This window comes from Myxocyprinus asiaticus, chromosome 34 (genome assembly GCF_019703515.2).
Source record: "Myxocyprinus asiaticus isolate MX2 ecotype Aquarium Trade chromosome 34, UBuf_Myxa_2, whole genome shotgun sequence".
Lineage (NCBI taxonomy): Eukaryota > Metazoa > Chordata > Actinopteri > Cypriniformes > Catostomidae > Myxocyprinus > Myxocyprinus asiaticus.
In genome coordinates this window covers 38,141,018-38,162,340 of record NC_059377.1, presented here as the reverse complement: position 1 = coordinate 38,162,340, position 21,323 = coordinate 38,141,018, and the positions used below count along the sequence as shown (strand labels likewise).

Sequence of the window (21,323 nt, the reverse complement as noted above, 5' to 3'; positions counted from 1 at the left end):
GGGGAGGGAAGGCCGGAATGATGCGGAATAAGTTGTCATCGAAAAGGACATTTAAAAAAAGTATCTTGTTCTAAGCAGGTTATGAGGATGTTCGCCAATGGATACAGTGCCTATAAATGTATAGCCTACTCTGTAAAAAATACTTTTCTAAATCAGTAATTTTGTCTAGTTCTCCAATAAAAATGTCTAAACATCCTTAAAACCAACTACATTTACTTGTAATTTTGCTTCTTCTGAAGTAAATGTATCTTTTTTTTTTTTTTTTTTTACGATATTTTAACTGGAAAACGAGACAAAAATACTGAGTAAGAAAACAATTTTTGCAGTGTACCACATTCGTGTCTCTCGGAATAATGCTTTGAGAAATCAGGTGCAGGGGTGATGCAGAAATAATCCTGCATCCCTGCCGATGGCCCATCTGCGCTGTGAATGGCCATTGACCACAGGCATCAGAACTGAAACTGTGTTTATACCATTAGACAGTAACCTCCTTTAGCCTCATAACACTGCATTAGGTACTGTTGACAAACATGCGGAATGGCGAGAAATGGTGGAAAATGTGATTATAATTCTAAAGTGGAAGTAAATCACATTGATGCTCTAACCCATGGGTTCTTTCACCAGAATGGAGCATTCTAGGATAGATAACATTTGAGAGGTCACAATAAATTATGCATCTTATCTCACACTGCAACACTACACTGCGAAAAATAATTTTCTATTGAAGTATAAATATCTATACATCCTTAAAACAAGATAAATTCAGTCGAGAAGAAAAAATAAAACTTTTTTCTCAAAGAACTTGCTCTTGAACAAAGATTTTGAATCTGAACTGATCTCATTGTGAATTTGTCGACAGTAGGTTAAAAGTTCTGCCTCTGAAATCGGTCTGTGCTTACCGAAATTCAAATCACGGCCCCCAGTGGCTGAAGCTGGTAGTGTTACAGTGGAAGTGTTGTAGAACATATAGGCACGAGTGAGATCAAGTTTCTGGGTGAAATGTCCACAGAGAGGCACCAAAAGCGAGTTGTGAAGCAAGTTGTATTTTTAGTTGTAAAATATGTAATCTAGTCAACGGGAATGCATATTTTACTAACCCAAACCTAACTGTCCATGGGACCAGATCCCATGGCTCTGAGGTTGCTCGAGCAATGCGCTATCAGTAGCACCACAGGAAAATATAAAAACATTTGTGATACAAAAATGTCTGATGAGAGATGACACTTGTCAGTTATTCGACAGAATCAGGTAAATTTAAGGGTATAGGAAAATTCAATGGGGGTAAAAAAAATAAACATCATTCAAGATATATTCTATAAAATAAGTCGTAATATCTCATGCAATTTTGCTTCTCAAGTAAATTTAGCCTGTTTTAAAGATATTTTTTCACTGTAAAACAAGACAAAAATATCGATTTAGAAAGCGTGGCTGTAAAATTAGAAATAGGCGAAAACTGAGTATGACCAAACGGATGACCAAAATGCATTAGAGTGTGTTTTTTCAGAGATATGTGTTGTCATTCAGTAGTGCATGTCATCTGTTCTTTTCCACCCAAGGGACGGGGTTATCCCCAGTTCAATTGTGCTATAAACTGAGGCTAATAACCAAAGAGAAAGACAGACTATAAACGTCCTTCATCAAAGAACCCGAGAAAGAACTATATACTGTATACGATCAATTAAGGGACCTCTAGAATAAGAGGATGTCAGAAATCAATTGTGGCAGACGTTGTATGAACTAGTCTAAATAAAAGGCCTTAGAGAAGGGTTTCACAGCAAAAAGATGTATCAAACATGGAGAGCCAGAACTGGTCATCTAATTATTCAATGGTGGATCCAGGTACCGATATATAGAGATATAATGACATTATACAGTATATATGATGTAGGCTCATACAATTTAATTATAGCAAATGTGATTTAGGTCCACCAGTTTGTTGAAATTAAATGAGCAATTATTTTACAATATTTACTCAAAACACTAAAAACAGACGATCCAGCGAGCCGATGCAGAAAAGCTGTTTAATCGCAACCTGCATGATACTGTATATATCGGTGTATTGGTAATCAAGTCATTTAACAATAAGGCAGCATAACCGCTTTATTAAATAGACAAATACAGGAATACAGATTTCAGAGCATAATTAAGTGGAAAATATTGAACAAAAGTTTCCTATGTTCAGATCATTTTAGGGTTTGTTGTAAAAATTAATAACGAACTCTGATGCACTGAGAAGACCTGAATCATTGACCTTTACAGATAAAAACAGTGTCTGAAAAATATTGCTCTGCATTGAGAGAGAAACTTAGAAAAGACAGTAAAAAATAAATCATAATGGAAAGCTATTACAAAAAAATAAATAAAATAATAATAATAATAATAATAATAATAATAATATATATATATATATATATATATATATATATATATATATATATATATATATATATATATATTAATTATTTTGCCAATAAAACAAGTGATAGTGCTTATGTGACTTTGATTGTTTAAAAATTTAATAATTTATCAAATTTTTTCATCAAAATGAGTCTTTAATAATGGCAGAGTAAAAATATTAGCAAATTTGTAAAATGACATAATTAACCAATACAATTTTATCTTGTAACCTATGTACGGTATGTTGTGTTTCCTGAATGTACAGTAAGTTTAAACTAAGGAATATGATATATCACTCAGTCAGACACTGAGAAGATTTGAGTTCAAATGTAATATAAATGTTACTATGTAAATTGGTATTAAACATGATGTAATATGTTAAGGAATGGCAAAAATTAAACATGTTTTAACAATCAAACCTAATATCAAAAACATAAATTATACAAACATAAGCCAAGAGACAAAAAAGGATTCTTTTGACAATACAGTAGAAATGTTTAGTATAAAGAAATTTACCAAACAGCTCAACGAAATGCAGGAATCATTCAAATAAAAACGTCAAGTTTTGAGATAGTACTGGGGTTGACACCTTGACCCCATGCCACTACTTATAAAACCGTTTCCTGTCTCCCCATTGGAATAGCCACTGCTTTTTCTCATTACTCATTAATGACTCGACTATGAAAACACTATCTGGTTGAAATGACAGCAGGCCACTAGAGAATAAACAACATACTTGCTGACTCATCCACAGTCTGCAGTCAATTTAAATAATTATTCCTCCCAATAACTTTTAAATCTTATGAGACTTTGCAGATCTATTAAAATTACCCGTCAGTGTAGTGTTGTGTGGGCATGAATAAATGGAACTAAATTAAAGCTGGTCAGAAAAGAAAAAGTGTAATTCATTCTTAATGTGATCTATAACCTTTGGTTTAATTAACCTAACCTCAGTCTAACTGGCTTAATGTTGATGCTTGACGTGGTTAATAATAGATTTCTATGTTGTACTATGAAATCTCCATTAGGTGGTTTGAAAGAAGTACCTTGTAAAAGATAGACAAATCTTCATCATACTGTTTATGGTGCTCCCAGCTACAGGAAGTTTAAGAAAAAAAGAGTATAGTGTATACAGAGTTTATAGAGTATAAATGGGAAATCAGTACTATACCTTGACAATGACTATGCAAGATTTATGTCACATCTAGATTTCAGTGAAATATTATTTAGTATATGATATACAGTGGCAGCCAAAAGTTTGGAATAATGTACAGATTTTGCTCTTATGGAAGGAAATTGGTACTTTTATTCACCAAAGTTCCATTCAACTGATCACAATGTATAGTCAGAACATTAATAACATGAGAAAAATTACTATTACAATTTGAAAGAAAATGTTCAGAACTTCTTAAACTACTTCAAAGAGTTCTCATCAAAAAATCCTCCACATGCAGCAATGACAGCTTTGCAGATCCTTGTTATTCTAGCTGTCAGTTTGTCCTGATACTCAGGTGACATTTCACCCCACACTTCCTGTAGCACTTGCCATAGATGTGACTGTCTTGTCGGGCACTTCTCACGCACCTTACAGTCTAGCTGATCCCACAAAAGCTCAATGGGTTTAAGATCCAGAACACTCTTTTCCAATTATCTGTTGTCCAATGTCTGTTTCTTTGCCCACTCTAACCTTTTCTTTTTGTTTTTCTGTTTCAAAAGTGGCTTTTTCTTTGTAATTCTTCCAATAAGGCCTGCACCCCTGAGTCTTCTCTTTACTGTTGTACATGAAACTGGTGTTGAGCGGGTAGAATTCAATGAAGCTGTCAGCTGAGGACATGTGAGGTGTCTATTTCTCAAACTAGACTGTAGAAGACTGTAGTGTACACCTTTGTATGAAATCTTCAGTTTTTTGGCAATTTCAAGCATTGTATCGCCTTCATTCCTCAAAACAATGATTGACTGACGAGTTTCTAGAGAAATGTTTCTTTTTTGCCATTTTTGACCTAATATTGACCTTAAGACATGCCAGTCTATTTCATACTGTGGCAACTCAAAAACAAACACAAAGACAATGTTAAGCTTCATTTAACAAACCAAATAGCTTTCAACTGTGTTTGAAATAATGGCAAGTGATTTTCTAGAACCAAATTGGCAATTTAGCATGATTACTCAAGGATAAGGTGTTGGAGTGATGGCTGCTGTCTAGATTTGATCAAAAATGACTTTTTTCAAATAGTGAAAAAATTGCTGTTTTTTACATCAGTAATGTCCTGACTATACTTTGTGATCAGTTGAATGCCACTTTGGTGAATTAAAGTGCTAATTTCCTTCCGAAACATCAAAATCTGTACATTATTCCAAACTTTTGGCCGCCAGTGTAAATGTATATATTCATCTTCATTACTTTACATCTTTCCCAAATCAGGTCCATGTTTACATAGATGATATTGCTGTCAATATTCTTTGTCAAGATTTTGCTTGTAGTTCTTTAGAAGGCAAAAGCAAAGTAAAATGGATCAATAAAAGAATGGATCAATACTAATTAAGTTATTGATGTTATTGACTGGTACTTCCCCCCTCCCAATTCCTCCGTAATTGGCAAGACTGGAAAACTGTTAATGGAAGGGCAACCATAAACCGTAAAAAATCTGTTTACTCCAATGGAAGCCCAACATGAACATTTCAAGTAACATGCAATTAAAACTTACCCTATTCACATGCTTAATAAATGTTACTTGTCTTATTCAACAATAAATTGGTGGAAGTTATTCCAAAGACAAACAAATTACTCGTAATCTATCATCAAAAAGTAATAACTTGCTTTAAAACTGCTTTGCTTATAAAGAACTTATAAAACAATAGGGCTGGGAATTGCCACAGACCTCCCGATTCGGTATTACAATGATAGTTCCTAGCCAATTCGATATGTTTTGCGATATTGCGATTCTTTAAGTATTGCGATTTGATGTTTTGATATAAAAACATCTTAAAAAGATTTTAAAAAAAACGTTGTCCATTTTTAATCAAAGAAATGTCTGTTGAAGAACAGTTGTGTCTGAAATGACAATTGTTTATACTCTGTAATATATAATTTGCTGTAAAAGGTACGGATGTGCAAAAATACCAATTCAAAACTACCAATCAACCAGTCAGTGCCTTGTCTGAGCTAGCCGACTAGTTAGTGCTAAGGAACACAAGGCTGCATTATGCCCATTTGCATTCAAAATATATAGACAATATATCATTTTAACTTATCAAACTAATTTTGTTATTTTAGAATATAGAATATAACATATATTACCATAGGCTATTGCTATTACCATAATGATAATTTTGCAACATACAAATGAAGGCTAAAGAGTAAACTTGTCCAAGAACAATTTCTGGGACTGTAGTGAATTATGACACACACGACAAATCACCTGTAGTCCCAATTTCATTGCATGTTATTTGCATATGCATCCTGAGATAGTCTGAGATCCAATGCAGCGTTCTCATAGACAACATTATTCTTACAAACTGTTCCAAGAAGACTGACAGAGAGAACTCACAATTTTCCTGTGTTCCGCAAGACATGATCAAGCTGCGCGCGTTGGCACCAAAGCTCAAATGAACTTCTGCACAACACCTCTCAAATTAACTTTTGTATTATGCATAACAACAGGAACATTGAACATAGCAGAGGATTTTGACATCAGACTGTGAACAAATGCCGCTTGATGGCTGCAACAGCAGTGCATTAAAGGACTAAACTAAACTAAAAGAATTAAAGAGACAAAACTTCTCAGAAAGAAAACCTGTTAATACGGAAATCTGCACAAATATAGCTTCCTTTATTTATCTATTAATCATTGTAGCATAAAGATAAATAAATATATATATATATATATATATATATATATATATATATATATATATATATATATATATATATATATTAATAAAAAATAGATTTCTTATCAGGGAGATGATTTTAAAATTGTTTGCCTCACAAATCGTGATTTGCCACAGAACTGATTTTTTCCCCCAGCCCTATAAAACAAGTATAAGTACTTGTCACTAGAGGTTAGGGTTTGCACAACTCCAGATTTTTTATAGTCAACTAGTCGAGCCCATTATTCGAGTTGAATTCGACTAGTCGTGCCATCGCACTCCAACTTGAAGCGCTTTTCTTATTGTTGCCGAATCGTTTTCTTTAAGGAGCGAACAGCAACCAGGTCAGATGTCCAATCACACATGGTTATTCTGATAATGTTTAAAAATAACTAACTACCGCTAGCGGGTGCCTTTTTAAAATGTTTATGCATAGCAATATTATTTCTGTTATATTTAAAGGCCACTTTGCATATATTGGAGGTTACTGTAGCATCGGTGTAATCTTTATCAAAGTACATCAGAACAACTTTGCTCTTTCAGTGCAGAGCCATCGGCCTCCACACACTTTGGCAATTTCCGAAACATCAGATGGGAGGGGAAGAGTAATTTATATTCATGGTTAAAGCGATAACTGATTAGACGATTCAGAAATATTCGTCGGGAAAGCACTACCTGATTGGTCAGAGAAACTATAAGCCAACCTAATTCTAAAACCTAATTCTAAAAAAAGGTAGAGCTTTCCTTATTAATATGAATAAGTCTTCCCTTGCAATCCTACGTTTCGGAAATCCAACACCTGCTGTATTTCCTACAGACGCGTTTTGTAAATCACTAGTGACTTGTCGACTTCAGGCTGACAATGTCGACTACATTAGTTATAGTCGACTAGCCTATGCAACCCCTACTAGAGGTTAGGGTTAGGGTAAGCAATTGTTCTCGCATTGCCAGTTCACTGAGCACATTTTTATTACTGAATGTGTTGGAGTTCCTACAAATGTTTAAATTCATTTAATAGCACCAATTGCAACAATAAAGTCTTATAAACAACTATGTAACTTTCTTGCTTGGTTATGGGATAGACTACACTCTCTTAAAATGGAATACAAAGACAATAAATTAACGCCAACTAAAGCCCTCATCGAACACTTCATCTACGTGCACTTCCACAGTCAATTCGGGATGGACTTCAAAGACCCTTAATTATTAATCTTACAATTCATACAAAATCCTTTAGCTTTAAAAATTGCCCACCAACATCTACTCAGTTTACTCACATAAAACAAGACTTGTACTACACATACAGTGGTGTGAAAAAGTGTTTGCCCCCTTCCTGATTTCTTATTTTTTTGCATGTTTGTCACACTTAAATGTTTCAGATCATCGAACAAGTTTAAATATAAGTCAAAGATAACACAAGTAAACACAAAATGCAGTTTTTAAATGAAGGTTGTTATTATTAAGGGAAAATGAAATCCAAACCTACATGGCCCTGTGTGAAAAAGCGATTGCCCCCTAAACCTAATAACTGGTTGGGCCACCCTTAGCAGCAACAACTGCAATCAAGCGTTTGCGATAACTTGCAATGAGTCTTTTACAGCGCTGTGGAGGAATTTTGGCCCACTCATCTTTGCAGAATTGTTGTAATTCAGCCACATTGGAGGGTTTTTGAGCATGAACTGCCTTTTTAAGGTCATGCCACAGCATCTCAATAGGATTCAGGTCAGGACTTTGACTAGGCCACTCCAAAGTCTTCATTTTGTTTTTCTTCAGCCATTCAGAGGTGGACTTGCTGGTGTGTTTTGGATCATTGTCCTGCTGCAGAACCCAAGTTTGCTTCAGCTTGAGGTCACGAACAGATGGCCGGACATTCTCCTTCAGGATTTTTTGGTAGACAGCAGAATTCATGGTTCCATTTATCACAGCAAGTCTTCCATGTCCTGAAGCAACAAAACAGCCCCAGACCATCACACTACCACCACCATATTTTACTGTTGGTATGATGTTCTTTTTCTGAAATGCAGTGTTACTTTTATGCCAGATGTAATGGGACACACACCTTCCAAAAAGTTCAACTTTTGTCTCGTCAGTCCACAGAGTATTTTCCCAAAAGTCTTGGGGATCATCAAGATGTTTTCTGGCAAAAATGAGACGAGCCTTAATGTTCTTTTTGCTCAGCAGTGGTTTTCGTCTTGGAACTCTGCCATGCAGGCCATTTTTGCCCAGTCTCTTTCTTATGGTGGAGTCATGAACACTGACCTTAACTGAGGCAAGTGAGGCCTGCAGTTCTTTGGATGTTGTTGTGGGGTCTTTTGTGACCTCTTGGATGAGTCGTCGCTGCGCTCTTGGGGTGATTTTGGTCGGCCGGCCACTCCTGGGAAGGTTCACCACTGTTCCATGTTTTAGCCATTTGTGGATAATTGCTCTCACTGTGGTTCTCTGGAGTCCCAAAGCTTTAGAAATGGCTTTATAACCTTTTCCAGACTGATAGATCTCAATTACTTTCTTTCTCATTTGTTCCTGAATTTCTTTGGATCTCGGCATGATGTCTAGCTTTTGAAGATCTTTTGGTCTACTTCACTTTGTCAGGCAGGTCCTATTTAAGTGATTTCTTGATTGAGAACAGGTGTGGCAGTAATCAGGCCTGGGTATGGCTAGAGAAATTGAACTCAGGTGTGATAAACCACAGTTAAGTTATGTTTTAACAGGTGGGGCAAACACTTTTTCACACAGGGTCATGTAGGTTTGGATTTTGTTTTCCCTTAATAATAACAACCTTCATTTAAAAACTGCATTTTGTGTTTACTTGTGTTATCTTTGACTAATATTTAAACTTGTTTGATGATCTAGTCAATGTTTTTTTGCATGTTTGTCACATTTAAGTGTAACAAACATGCAAAAAAAAATAAGAAATCAGGAAGGGGGCAAACACTTTTTCACACCACTGTAGTTAACTTATTTTGGCATTATATTCATCATTTATGGCCAGAGGTGAACTGGATCCCCCAGCTGAGCCTGGTTTCTCCCAAGGATATTTTTCTCCATTAACTAACATGTTATAGAGTTTTGTGTTTCTTGCCACAGTCGCCTTTGGCTTGCCTACTGGGGGCCTAAAGACAAATATATTTTGTTAGGCATGATTTTAAAATGCTTTATTCATTTAAACTGCACAACAAGGATTGTTACAGAACATTTTGAAATGATGTGTGTTGTGAAAAGCACTATACATTTTAAAATTACTTGACTTTCTTGGTACAAAATATATACTTTTAGTATTTAAAAAATCAGCCAATTTTACAGTGAAAGTGCAATATCATATTTCTGAGAGTTTGCCAGACTTAGCTTATAGTACAGCAAGCTAACATTTCTAGCAGATATTTTTGCATACTGAGTAGCAAAATAATAAGTGCACAGACTCCACATAAAAAAGCTGCAGCAAGATTTACAGTCCAAACACTTATATTTTTTTGGCTCAATAGCATGAATATGCTGCACCCATAGCCTAACACCATAGCCACATTTCTGCTAAATTATCTTCACTGATAATCTTTCTGCCATTATTTTCACCATAATATGACATTACTGTTATATCAAGTCCTTCCCATGAGAACATTCACTGCAGAATTGCTTTGATGGCCTTTTCGTCTCACAGTTACCATGAAAAACATGGTACCAAAAGCTGTGATACATCTCTCTATATTTTTCCTCTTATATAAAGTCTAAGAAACGTTATAGTGGATTTTTTATTCTGCTGTTTGAGTAAAAGTGAAGCAAAAATAATATTTGCTCTTGTCAACCATTCAAGGCTATAGAAGTTTACTGGCTGTAGTTTACTTCCATTTAAAACCAGATTCAACTTTTCAACTAATTCATTAAAAGTCAAACATCTCTGAAAAAAATAAATAAAATAAAAAAAAACTATACAGTCTTATTGAAAACATTCAGTTCTCAATTTATTCTCTGAGCATCCTTGCTACTGTACCTACAGCTCAGCTTTCTATGTGCCCAAAGAACCAACCAAATCAGGTTATGCTGCCGACCCAGCTGTAAAGTGTCAGGACTCTAAATTCCTTTTATAGTATTAGAAAGCAGTTTTACCCAATTCTTGCGCATCAGCAAATCTCCCCTCCATTCATTTACAGCAATAACCCCACAACTGAATACCTAAACATTCATCTAGCTCCTGACAAAATGGCTTTATGATGCCTCTCATTCATCATCCATCTGCTATAGTACCTGTGGCCACCACTGCTTCTTGCTCTTTCCTCCTTTCCTCCTTCACTTCTTTTTCTTCTCATTACTCTTTCCCACCTCTTCCTTTCTCACACTCTTTCTATCTGAGATTTTGGGAAATTCCGCATTCCACATCTCTCTCTTACCCACCTCCCATTACTGCAGTTTCATTGGCCGACTATAAAATCTGGAGAGAGCTATCCATCAGAATTTCCCATTCATCTTAATGCAGTTGCTCGGCTGGCCACAGGAAAATGACGTCCTAACGAGACAGATTGGCTGATGGCAATGCGAGAATATGCACTGTTCCAAGCCCTTCCCCAGCATGGTATATTAGAACTCCTTGCTCAAGGCTAGAGCATGAGCTGTGACATCAAAAGCAGCAGACAGGGAATGGCATAAATGTTTTTCATGCTTTTAAAAGCTCCTCAAAAAAATCAACATGATCACACAGGGAATCGACATGCTTCCAAATGTTTATGTACCCTAAAATTAACCCCATTCAGCTGATTACTGACAAGCAGCATCCCCTATCAGTTCAGACGTGATCGCTTTTCTCTCTAGTGCTACAGAGACATGGGTTCTGGCCCCAAAGAAACCTGGAAGTAATTGCGTTCACATGCACAATGGTGAACACGATACTGATGTTGCATTTTCACACTACAATTAAATTTTTACTCCACTGACGGTTAGGTTTAGGGTTGGGGTTTGGGTAAGGGTGTATGGTTAATAAAATATGCAATCTTGTTGACTGTATTAAAATACAACTTTTTTTGCCGCCACTCTGTAGTAGGGGTTTAACAATCCATCGATCTGGATCGATGCATCGATCAAATAACCAACAATGCAATGTCATCGACGTAACGTGTAAACATGGAAGTATGTTTTTTAAAGATGCAACTTTATTTGGACACTCTAATGCCAGCCACGTATGTATGCATTTCTGTCAGGCGATGCAGAAACCTCATTATATTTTATTTTATGTATTTGGCAGATGCTTTTATCCAAAGCAACTTACAGACCTACTTATTACAGGGACAATACCCCCAGAGCAACCTGGAGTTAAGGGCCTTGCTCAAGGACACAATGGTGGTGGCTGTGGGGTTATGCGCTTTAGCCCACTACCACCACTTATTATATTCACTTCACTTTAGAAGCATGTTTCCCCCTCTGTAGCGATCACTGTGGGGGCCCCCCGGAAGTGTGGGGCCTGGTGCAACCGCACCGGTTACACCGCCCTAGGGACGGCCCTGACAACATCAATTATAAGACTTCATATCAACACTCATACTAACATTTATCACAGTAAACTTTGAAATAATTTTTTAATACAACTGTGGAAGTTGTAGTCAAGAAAATACACAGATAGCACATACTCACCTGTTGGAAACACACTGTGAGAATGTAAGTATTTTTGTAGAGATGACAAATTGTCACTGTAGTGTTTACCTCATTCCACAAGGCAATGAGCTGTCATCAAATGACTGATGATCACATGTTTGTGATTTTATTTTTTATATTATTTATTTTTCTGTATAATTTTTTTCCAACAACTGAAGTACCTCATTTTCTTGTGGATGTCCCAGTGTGGATACTGGATATGCACTTTTCAGAGAGCTCAATAGAATATTCTAATTATATTTTGATTGCATTTGTGAGCTAATAAATGTAATTGATTGTGTAAAATAGGCACATAATATCATAATAGCGATCGCAGACCCCTGAATCTAATCGAATGGAAATCGCATTTCGTGGCATACTTTGAGGTATTGGCAAACATCGGATCGCTGGCTAAGAGAATCGATATAAGGTCGTATCGTGATTAAACTTGCGATTAACACCCTACTCTGTAGACACTTCACCCAGAAACTGGAGCACACACATGGCCACATGTTCAACAACATTTCCAGCTTCGGCCACTGGGGGTCATTGATTCGAATTTTGCTAAACAGACCAATTTCAGCAGCAGAACTTTCGACCTGTTGCCGAATTCACAGTGTGATCAGCCTGAAAAAAACTGGGTACTGCTGAAACATCTGCCATAATGTAATGAAACTTTTGCTATTTATACGTTGCCAGCAACAACTATATATATATATATATATATATATATATATATTACTGTAGATTTTTTCAGTTTGAACCAGTCTGGCCATTCTCTGTTGACCTCTCTCATCAGCAAGGCATTTCCGTCCACAAAACTACCCCTCAATGGATGTTTTTTGTTTTTGGCACAATTCTGAGTAAATTCTAGAGACTGCTGTGTGTGAAAATCCCAGGAGATCAGCAGTTACAGAAATACTCAAACCAGCCCATCTGGCACCAACAATCATGCCACGGTCCAAATCACTGAGATCACATTTTTCCTCCATTCTGATGGTTGACATTAACAGAAGCTCCTGACCCGTATCTGCGTGATTTTATGCACTGCACTGCTGCCACATGATTGGCTGATTAGATAATCACATGGATGATTGTTGGTGCCAGACGGGCTGGTTTGAGTATTTCTGTAACTGCTGATCTCCTAGGATTTTCACACACAACAGCCTCTAGAATTTACTCCGAGTGGTGCCAAAATCAAAAAACATCCAGTGTGTGACAGTTCTGTGGACGGAAATGCCTTGTTGATGAGAGAAGTCAACAGAGAATGGCCAGACTGGTTCGAACTGAAAAAGTCTATGGTAACTCAGATAACCACTCTGTACAATTGTGGTGAGAAGAATAGCATCTCAGAATGCTATTCTGAGATGCGTGTTGGCGCTGTTTTGGCTGCACGAGGGGGACCCTCACAATATTAGGCAGGTGGTTTTAATGTTGTGGCTGATCAGTGTATACACTCACTGGCCACTTTATTAGGTACACCTGTACATCTACTTATTCATGCGATTATCTAATCAGCCAATCGTGTGGCAGCAGTGTAATGTATAAAATCAAGCAGATATGGGCCAGGAGCTTCAGTTAATGTTCACATCAACCATCAGAATGGGGAAGAAATTTGATTTTGACCATGTTATGATTGTTGGTGCCAGACGGGCTGGTCTGAGTATTTCTGTAACTGCAGATTTCCTGGGATTTTCACACGCAACAGTCTCTAAAGTATATAGAGAATGGTGCAAAAAAACAACCAGTGAGCGGGAGTTCTGTGGACGAAAACGGTTACGGTTACAATAACTCAGATAACCCCTCTGTAAAACTGTAGTGAGCAGAATAGCATCTCAGAATGCACAAAATGTTGAACCTTGAGGCAAATGGGCTACAACAGCAGAAGACAACATTGGGTTCCACTTCTGTTAGCCAAGAACAGAAAACTGAGGCTGCAGTGGGCCTACCATTTGTGTACTTCAGCAGAAATCCAGATTTGTCAGACCAGGCAATGTTTTTCCAGTCGTCTAGTGTCCAGTTTTGGTTAGCCTGTGCCCACTTCAGCCTCAGTTTCCTGTTCTAAGCTGACAATAGTGGTACCCGGAGGGGTCTTCTGCTGCTGTAGCCAATCCTCCTCAGTGGTTGACGTATTGTACATTCAGAAATTCTTTTCGGCATAGCACTGTTGTAATGCGTGTCTATTTGGGTTACTGTCACCTTCCTGTCAGCTTGGACCAGTCTGGCCATTCTCCTCTGACCTCTGTCATTAACAAGCCGTTTTCACCCACAGAACTGCTGCTCGCTGGATGTTTTTTGTTTTTCGCACCATACTCTTTACACTCTAGAGACTGTTGTGTGTGAAAATCCCAGGAGATCAGCAGTTACAGAAATACTCAGACCAGCCTGTCTGGCACCAACAAACATGCCATGGTCTAAATCACTGAGATCACATTTTTTCCCCATTCTGATGGTTGATGTGAACTTTAACTGAAGCTCCTGACCCATTTCTGCATGATTTTATATATTACACTTCTGCCAAACGATTGGCTGATTGGATAATCGCATGAATAAGTAGATTTACAGGCGTACCTAATAAAGTGGCTGGTGAGTGTGTGTGTATATACACTGGCGGCCAAAAGTTTGGAATAATGTACAGATTTTGCTGTTTCGGAAGGAAATTGGTACTTTAATTCACTAAAGTGGCATTCAAATGATCACAAAGTATAGTCAGGACATTACTGATGTAAAAAACAGCACCATCACTATTTGAAAAAAGTAATTTTTGATGACACCTTATCCTTGAGTAATCATGCTAAATTGCTAATTTGGTACTAGAAAATCATTTGCCATTATATCAAACACAGTTAAAAGCTATTTGGTTTGTTAAATGAAGCTTAACATTGTCTTTGTGTTTGATTTTGAGTTGCCACAGTATGCAATAGACTGGCATGTCTTAAGGTCAATATTAGGTCAAAAATGACAAAAAAAGAAACAGCTTTCTCTAGAAACTCGTCAGTCAATCATTGTTTTGAGGAATAAAGGCAATACAATGCTTGAAATTGCCAAAAAAAATGAAGATTTCATACAAAGCTGTACACTACAGTCTTCAAAGACAAAGACAGAAAGAGATGTGGAAGGCCTGATGTATAACTAAACAAGAGGATAAGTACATCAGAGTGTTTGTGATATAGACGCCTCACATGTCCTCAGCTGACAGCTTCATTGAATTCTACCCGCTCAACACCAGTTTCATGTACAACAGTAAAGAGAAGACTCAGGGGTGCAGGCCTTATTGGAAGAATTGCAAAGAAAAAGCCACTTTTGAAACAGAAAAACAAAAAGAAAAGGTTCGAGTGGGCAAAGAAACACAGACATTGGACAACAGATAATTGGAAAAGAGTGTTATGGATCTTAACCCGATTGAGCTTTTGTGGGATCAGCTAGACTGTAAGGTGCGTGAGAAGTGCCTGACAAGACAGCCACATCTATGGCAAGTGCTACAGGAAGTGTGGGGTGAAATGTCACCTGAGTATCTGGACAAACTGACAGCTAGAATGCCAAGGATCTGCAAAGCTGTCATTGCTGCATGTGGAGGATTTTTTGATGAGAAACCTTTGAAGTAGTTTATTTTTTTTCAAATTGTAATAGTAATTTGTCACATTATTAATGTCCTGACTATACATTGTGATCAGTTGAATACCACTTTGGTCAATAAAAGTACCAATTTCTTTCCATAAGAGCAAAATCTGTACATTATTCCAAACTTTTGGCTGCCAGTGTGTGTGTGTGTGTGTATATATATATATATATATAGTATATAATAATATTTCATCAGAATACACTGTTACATTTTCACCATCAGTGGTGAAACATGCTTTTGCCTGGACAATGGTGTAGTTATCTACCAGCCAAACCTTGAACCCCTGTTCACCGTAGACATTACCGTACCTCGGCCATCCTCTTATCATTAACTTATTGTGACCTATCTGTTTCATTGGTTGTCGGGCAGCGTCCAACTTATTATTCGTATAGTACCCTTTACTTATCTCTCTCCTAATTATTATCTACCTGTTCCGGTCCCGTCGGCTGACAAGACACCTACTGTGCTCACTTTCCCCATGAGCTCAATTCTTGCTGCAAAGTCAGCTGCATCGTCACTTGCTGCTTATCATTCTGATACTTTCTCTGAGAGTACCGTCGTCTGCCAGGGTTCCTCCCCTGCTTCTATTCCATCTGTCCAGAGAATTACTCCCCCACACAAATATTTTGAGTATCTAACAGGTAAGCAGCTGATCGACTTAAAGAAGTCATGTATAAGCCATAACTGTACACATATCACCTATCCTTTTGATACATTATATCAAAAATACTGTGTGAGTTGTTAATGCAGACACAGAGCAAAAGAGCCTTTGCCAGTAAGCTGAGAGTTCTTAAACAGTCTAAGGACATACAGTACTTGGTGAAGATGAATTATGTAGGCTATGTTCGGAATGTAATACTTGCTTACTACTTACTGAAAAAATGCACAGTGTACACTGTATACTACCTGCTATTTTTATGATGGCATCACATTGAATATGAGTGGTGTCCAGCTATGATCTTGGAAATTAATTCATTTTTAATTTTGAGTAAAGATGATTTAACTTCTGGCAGTCCGATAAAGGTTCAATCATAAAAGTAAATTCACAAAGGCTGAGTTCAGAATGGAATATAGATATGGTGGATATGGTAATAGTAGTATGGTAGTGTGCCATTCTGAACTCTGCCATACTGTGCACAGTAAATATTTTATAATTATATACTGCAAAAATAGTAAGAGTAATATGTTAGTAGGCTTTTCTGAACATAGCCAAACTGTCTATGTGTTCAATTAACACTCAGTTAGGATCAATTAGAACAATGTGTCAGACCTCTGATTCTCTGGCCAAAAAATTGGCCAAGATATGTGATGATGTCACTTAATCTTGCTTTCCTTGTGCTTCAAGAGAGTAAATTAAATCTTAGGTTGCCAACCTTCTACGTCATACTTGCAGTTTCTCGCCAATTTATGATCCAGATATCATAATAAATATAGTATTTTATACAAAACTGTATGTTGATAAGGGCTGCATCGGTAAAGGTTGAACTATGACTAAAATAATAATTATCTAAAATAATGCGGGACAAGAACAGACATGTATTTAAAATCTATGAGATAATCTATCCTTCTCTTTAAAAGATGCAAAACATACCAAGATAACTAAACTCATTCTTTATGCCATCTTCTCCAGCATGACTATCAAATGCATCACTCAACAACAGTCAGTTCCAACACAAATATTAATTTGGGGCAAAACTGACTGGTACTTACTCATTTGCATATGTATTTTCATGTTATTTCGCTTGCTTGTTTCTTTATTAATTTTGATGCAGTCAACATCAAACACATCTATGCCTAATTTTTCCTGTTTATTCTCACTTATTCATTAGCCAGTCTCCAACTGGATGCAATATACTTATCATGTCGCAAACTATGCCCTATATTTAGCTGATCTGAGTTCATCAGCATATGAGTAGTTGACATATAACATGTCTATTAACTTTTTTTCCAGTCAGCATCAAAAGTTTAGTTTGAAATTGTTATGTTTGCCCATATTAATCACCCTTTTGCCTTCACTAATTCATTTGGACAAATTCATTTATAAAAGCACAACTATTCCATAGAGTCTCATAATTAATATGGTCAAATAAACTGCATGCAAAATAATTACAAAAGATTTAGTTAAATGCTGTATAAAATAGTTTTAGGTAGGGTATAGCAAGTTACATGTCAACTACCCATAATCATATGGCTAATAAATATTTTAATATTCGCAAATCAAACCAGTTCACTTCAATTTGATATTTTAACTATGGAAGCTATAAAAGCAGCCAACAACATCCAGGTCTTGTAACCTGTTCTGACTTTCCTTGGGTCTGGCAAGCATGTCTCACTACATGACAGGCTGACAGATTACTCATCTAACTTATTCTTAATATACACCATTCTGAAGGCACAACAAATAACTAATAAATTGTTCCACACTCAATAACGCAAGCATAGTTCACTGCCTATAGTATTTACATTTAGTGGCTTAAATATGAAGCCTGTTAGCTAAGAGGGAAAGAAAGAAAGAAAGAAAGAAAGAGAGAGAGAGACAGAGATATTCAACCTGGTCTCTCTCAAGGACAATACTGAGCACAGTGAAGTTCATTGCGCATGTTTATTATCACAAGTGTATTTAGAACAATTTTGTTCAAATGTCATGCTTTTTAGATAATATCTGTTGCCTTGCTTTATCACACTATTGCTACAATGCTTACATAAACTGACAGCAGTGGCCATCACTCATAAAAAAGACTTCCTTTTTGCAGATCATATATATATATATATATATATATATATATATATATATATATATATATATATATATATATATATATATACATAAAGATACAGAGTTACACATTTGAGTTCTCACACATTAACATTTATTCATTTGGCAGACTATTTCTGTTCCCTGGGAATCAAACCCATTGTTCGTGCCATGCCCTACCAGTTGAGCTACAGGAACTTGTTTAATATACCTCCTATTACATACTTTATATGGTATTATATATTATGTAATTTTCCAAATAAAATATATAATCCATTTTATGTTCAGCATGTGATTCATATGCTGTCAGGTATGTAATCATTAGAAAATAAGTTCTCAATAATCTTCATTTGCAGTGCTGAAGAAATCCATTATGTTATACAGGTCAATGCATGAGTGAACACGGTTTGGCCACCTTGGAACAAAATACATCCCCACCCCAAAAAAATACTTCTGGCAGCAATTATCTCCTTCAGTCTTTCTTATTCATTTAAAGATCTTTCCCTGCACGCCATAAAGATTGCAGTTACTGTTTCAGATGAAAGGTAATATTGAAAAGGGCAAGGTCAGTGCTTGTCTGATTTATCCTTGCTTGTCTCCGTTATGCATAGACACGATCGCCCTGCGCACGCCCGCAGTCCAAGTACCATACACTTCCCTCACCGCGCGACCCGAACGTCACAGTGATGTTGACGATTACATAAAATGTGATTATTGCCCAATCATGTCGCATCAGATTCACGTTGAGCTATTAACACCGTTATAAGCTAGACAAATAATGCATCTATTTCTAAAAGAAGCCAGCCTGCACGTCTATGACACTAGCATCACGTATAATTGCGAATTCTGGAAATCCAGGTATGCATCTGATAAGCAAACGCTGTAATCAGATGCTTCGGGTCTGCAGTGGTCTCCAGGGGAAGTCTCGGACCTATTCCGGTTGGGGTTTTTGTACTAATGACTTTTAGAAGCAAGTGGCTCACCGAAATCTCACTCAGTTCTCACCCCAGTGTCAATACGGTGGGGATGTTGCATGTCTTTGTACTAGCGTATGAAGTTGCATTCATTTGTACAAACATGTTAATGTATATATAATGTGTGTATAACGCACCCCCCGCCTCCCCCCCACCCCTCGCGAGCGCACCACACACTCGTGCGCACACTGATGAGTGCAGTGCATTGGGTTCAGGCGTTTCCTTTAAGATATTTCATTGATTCATATAGCCTGTTCATTTAAAAAAATAAATAAATGATGAAGTCCACAAATAGATATACTTTGGCGGCCATGTTGTATTCATATAGCTCAATCGGGCGATACATGCAACAATATTAAATCAGTTTCGTATTTTATTATAGGGCCAAATAACAGAACAATGCATGCTGCAATAGTTGCATATCCCACCCAATGTTCCAAATGCGTCCGATGGAGATTACATGCATACAGGGATAGCTGATGGAGCGTTAGTGGAGGTACTCAAAATACACTGGTGCAGAGCCCTGTGCAATATCTAATAGAGTTAAGAGCGTATGGGACAAGGATATCCGGGGCAAATGGATGTTGTTTTCGTTTAAAAAAAACAAAACATTCTAGGTATTAATAATTAATCATGCGGTGGTCATAGAATTGGATATTGAGATGGTGCGTATCAGTGTAAGGATACAGCCTATAACTGTCCGCAGTAGTCTATACCCTAGATCACACTCATGGACGACATGTAGCCTATCAAAAGGTAGTCTGTTTCTATGCATGCTAATGTGGTGGGCTCTTTTCGCGAATTACAGCATATAACCCGATTTGATCGATAAATCGATACACCGTTCATCACACATGGAACGCGGCTCGCGTAAGTAGCGATATTTAAACCCGCACATATGTGCGGTACGCTAAACAGATGCATTTTTAATTACAAATAAATACCAATAAAAATAAAATAAAATGGAAAAAATTAATTCGGGGAAAAATTAAAACAGTAGCCTACCATGCCCGTAAACGCTCAACTGTGAGCGAGCGGCATTGACATGTCAGCCGCTGACGCCCGGTTGCGGTGAAGAGACGGAGAATAAGGGAGGAGAGGAGCAAAAAGGCATCATGGAGGAAAACGGTACAAAAAAAAAAAAAGACTTACACTTCGTAGTTCCTGCGTACGATCCTTCATTTTTCACCGCCGTGCTGGCCAGAAACGTCGCTTGAGATTTCCGCTGCGTTCGCGTATTTATTATAAAGTGTCTGGATCCTTTTAATTTTTGTTTCCACAGATTCAGGTGGCTTTCAAAAAGGGGACGCCCTGTTATCCCCCTCTGCACTATTTCACGCCTTTTTCCTCTTCCCTATTCCTGGTTCAGTGATGGTGCGTCTCCGTGGCGGTGCAGTAATGCCCCGCAGCGCGCTCTGACTCCAGCACACGAATGCGATTCCGAACGCGGTACTGATGCTGCAAAAAAAAAAAAAAAAAAAAAAAAAAAAAAAAAAAAAGAAGTGGAGGGGGGAGGGGAGCGATGCAGAGGGATGGAGCGCTTCTGCGCACGCGTAGCCGTCTCCTCTCCATCCCTTTCGCTTTACCTGTCGCCCTTCCCCCACTTCTCTCTCTTTCTGGACTGTGCGCATCCGCAGCGCGTAATAGCCTGACGCTCCCCAAGCTGACCAGGGAACTGTAGTTTGTTGTAGGGGACATTCCTGCTATGGAGTACTTTTTGTACTCTGTAACTTTTTAAAAAATGAACATGATTGTGTTGTGATTTAATGGAGTAGTTCTATAAAAATGTATATCAGACTTTCAGAATGATGCTTTGGTCAAGCTTAGGCACTTAAATTCGATTAATTACAGCTTGATTATTTCAACAATGGCAAGAAAATTAACAGTATAGGAGATAACATACTTATGTTAGCATTTGCTTGTTTGGGTTTGATAGTTCAGAGTGTCAACTTGAATATAGTCTTTTGAAGTCTGGACATCATCAGACCATTTTCTGTCATTTTATCATACGGGATGGAATGCGAGTGAGACAAACCAACTAATGCCACAAAACACAGAATTCATAAAACTCATGGCTGCTGTTGTTTCCCCA

At 37.3% G+C, this 21,323-nt stretch overlaps 1 protein-coding gene across 1 annotated transcript in view; it reads right to left on the bottom strand.

The window, feature by feature from the left end:
• LOC127424880 (syntaxin-1B) overlaps window positions 1–20,672 on the bottom strand; it is a 69,859-nt gene extending 49,187 nt beyond the window's left edge. Inside the window, exon 1 of the mRNA XM_051670397.1 lies at window positions 20,384–20,672. Coding sequence (XP_051526357.1) covers window positions 20,384–20,413 — 30 coding nt within the window. The 5' untranslated portion in view covers window positions 20,414–20,672. The remainder of the gene's footprint in view (window positions 1–20,383) is intronic.
• Window positions 20,673–21,323: the final 651 nt, after the last annotated feature.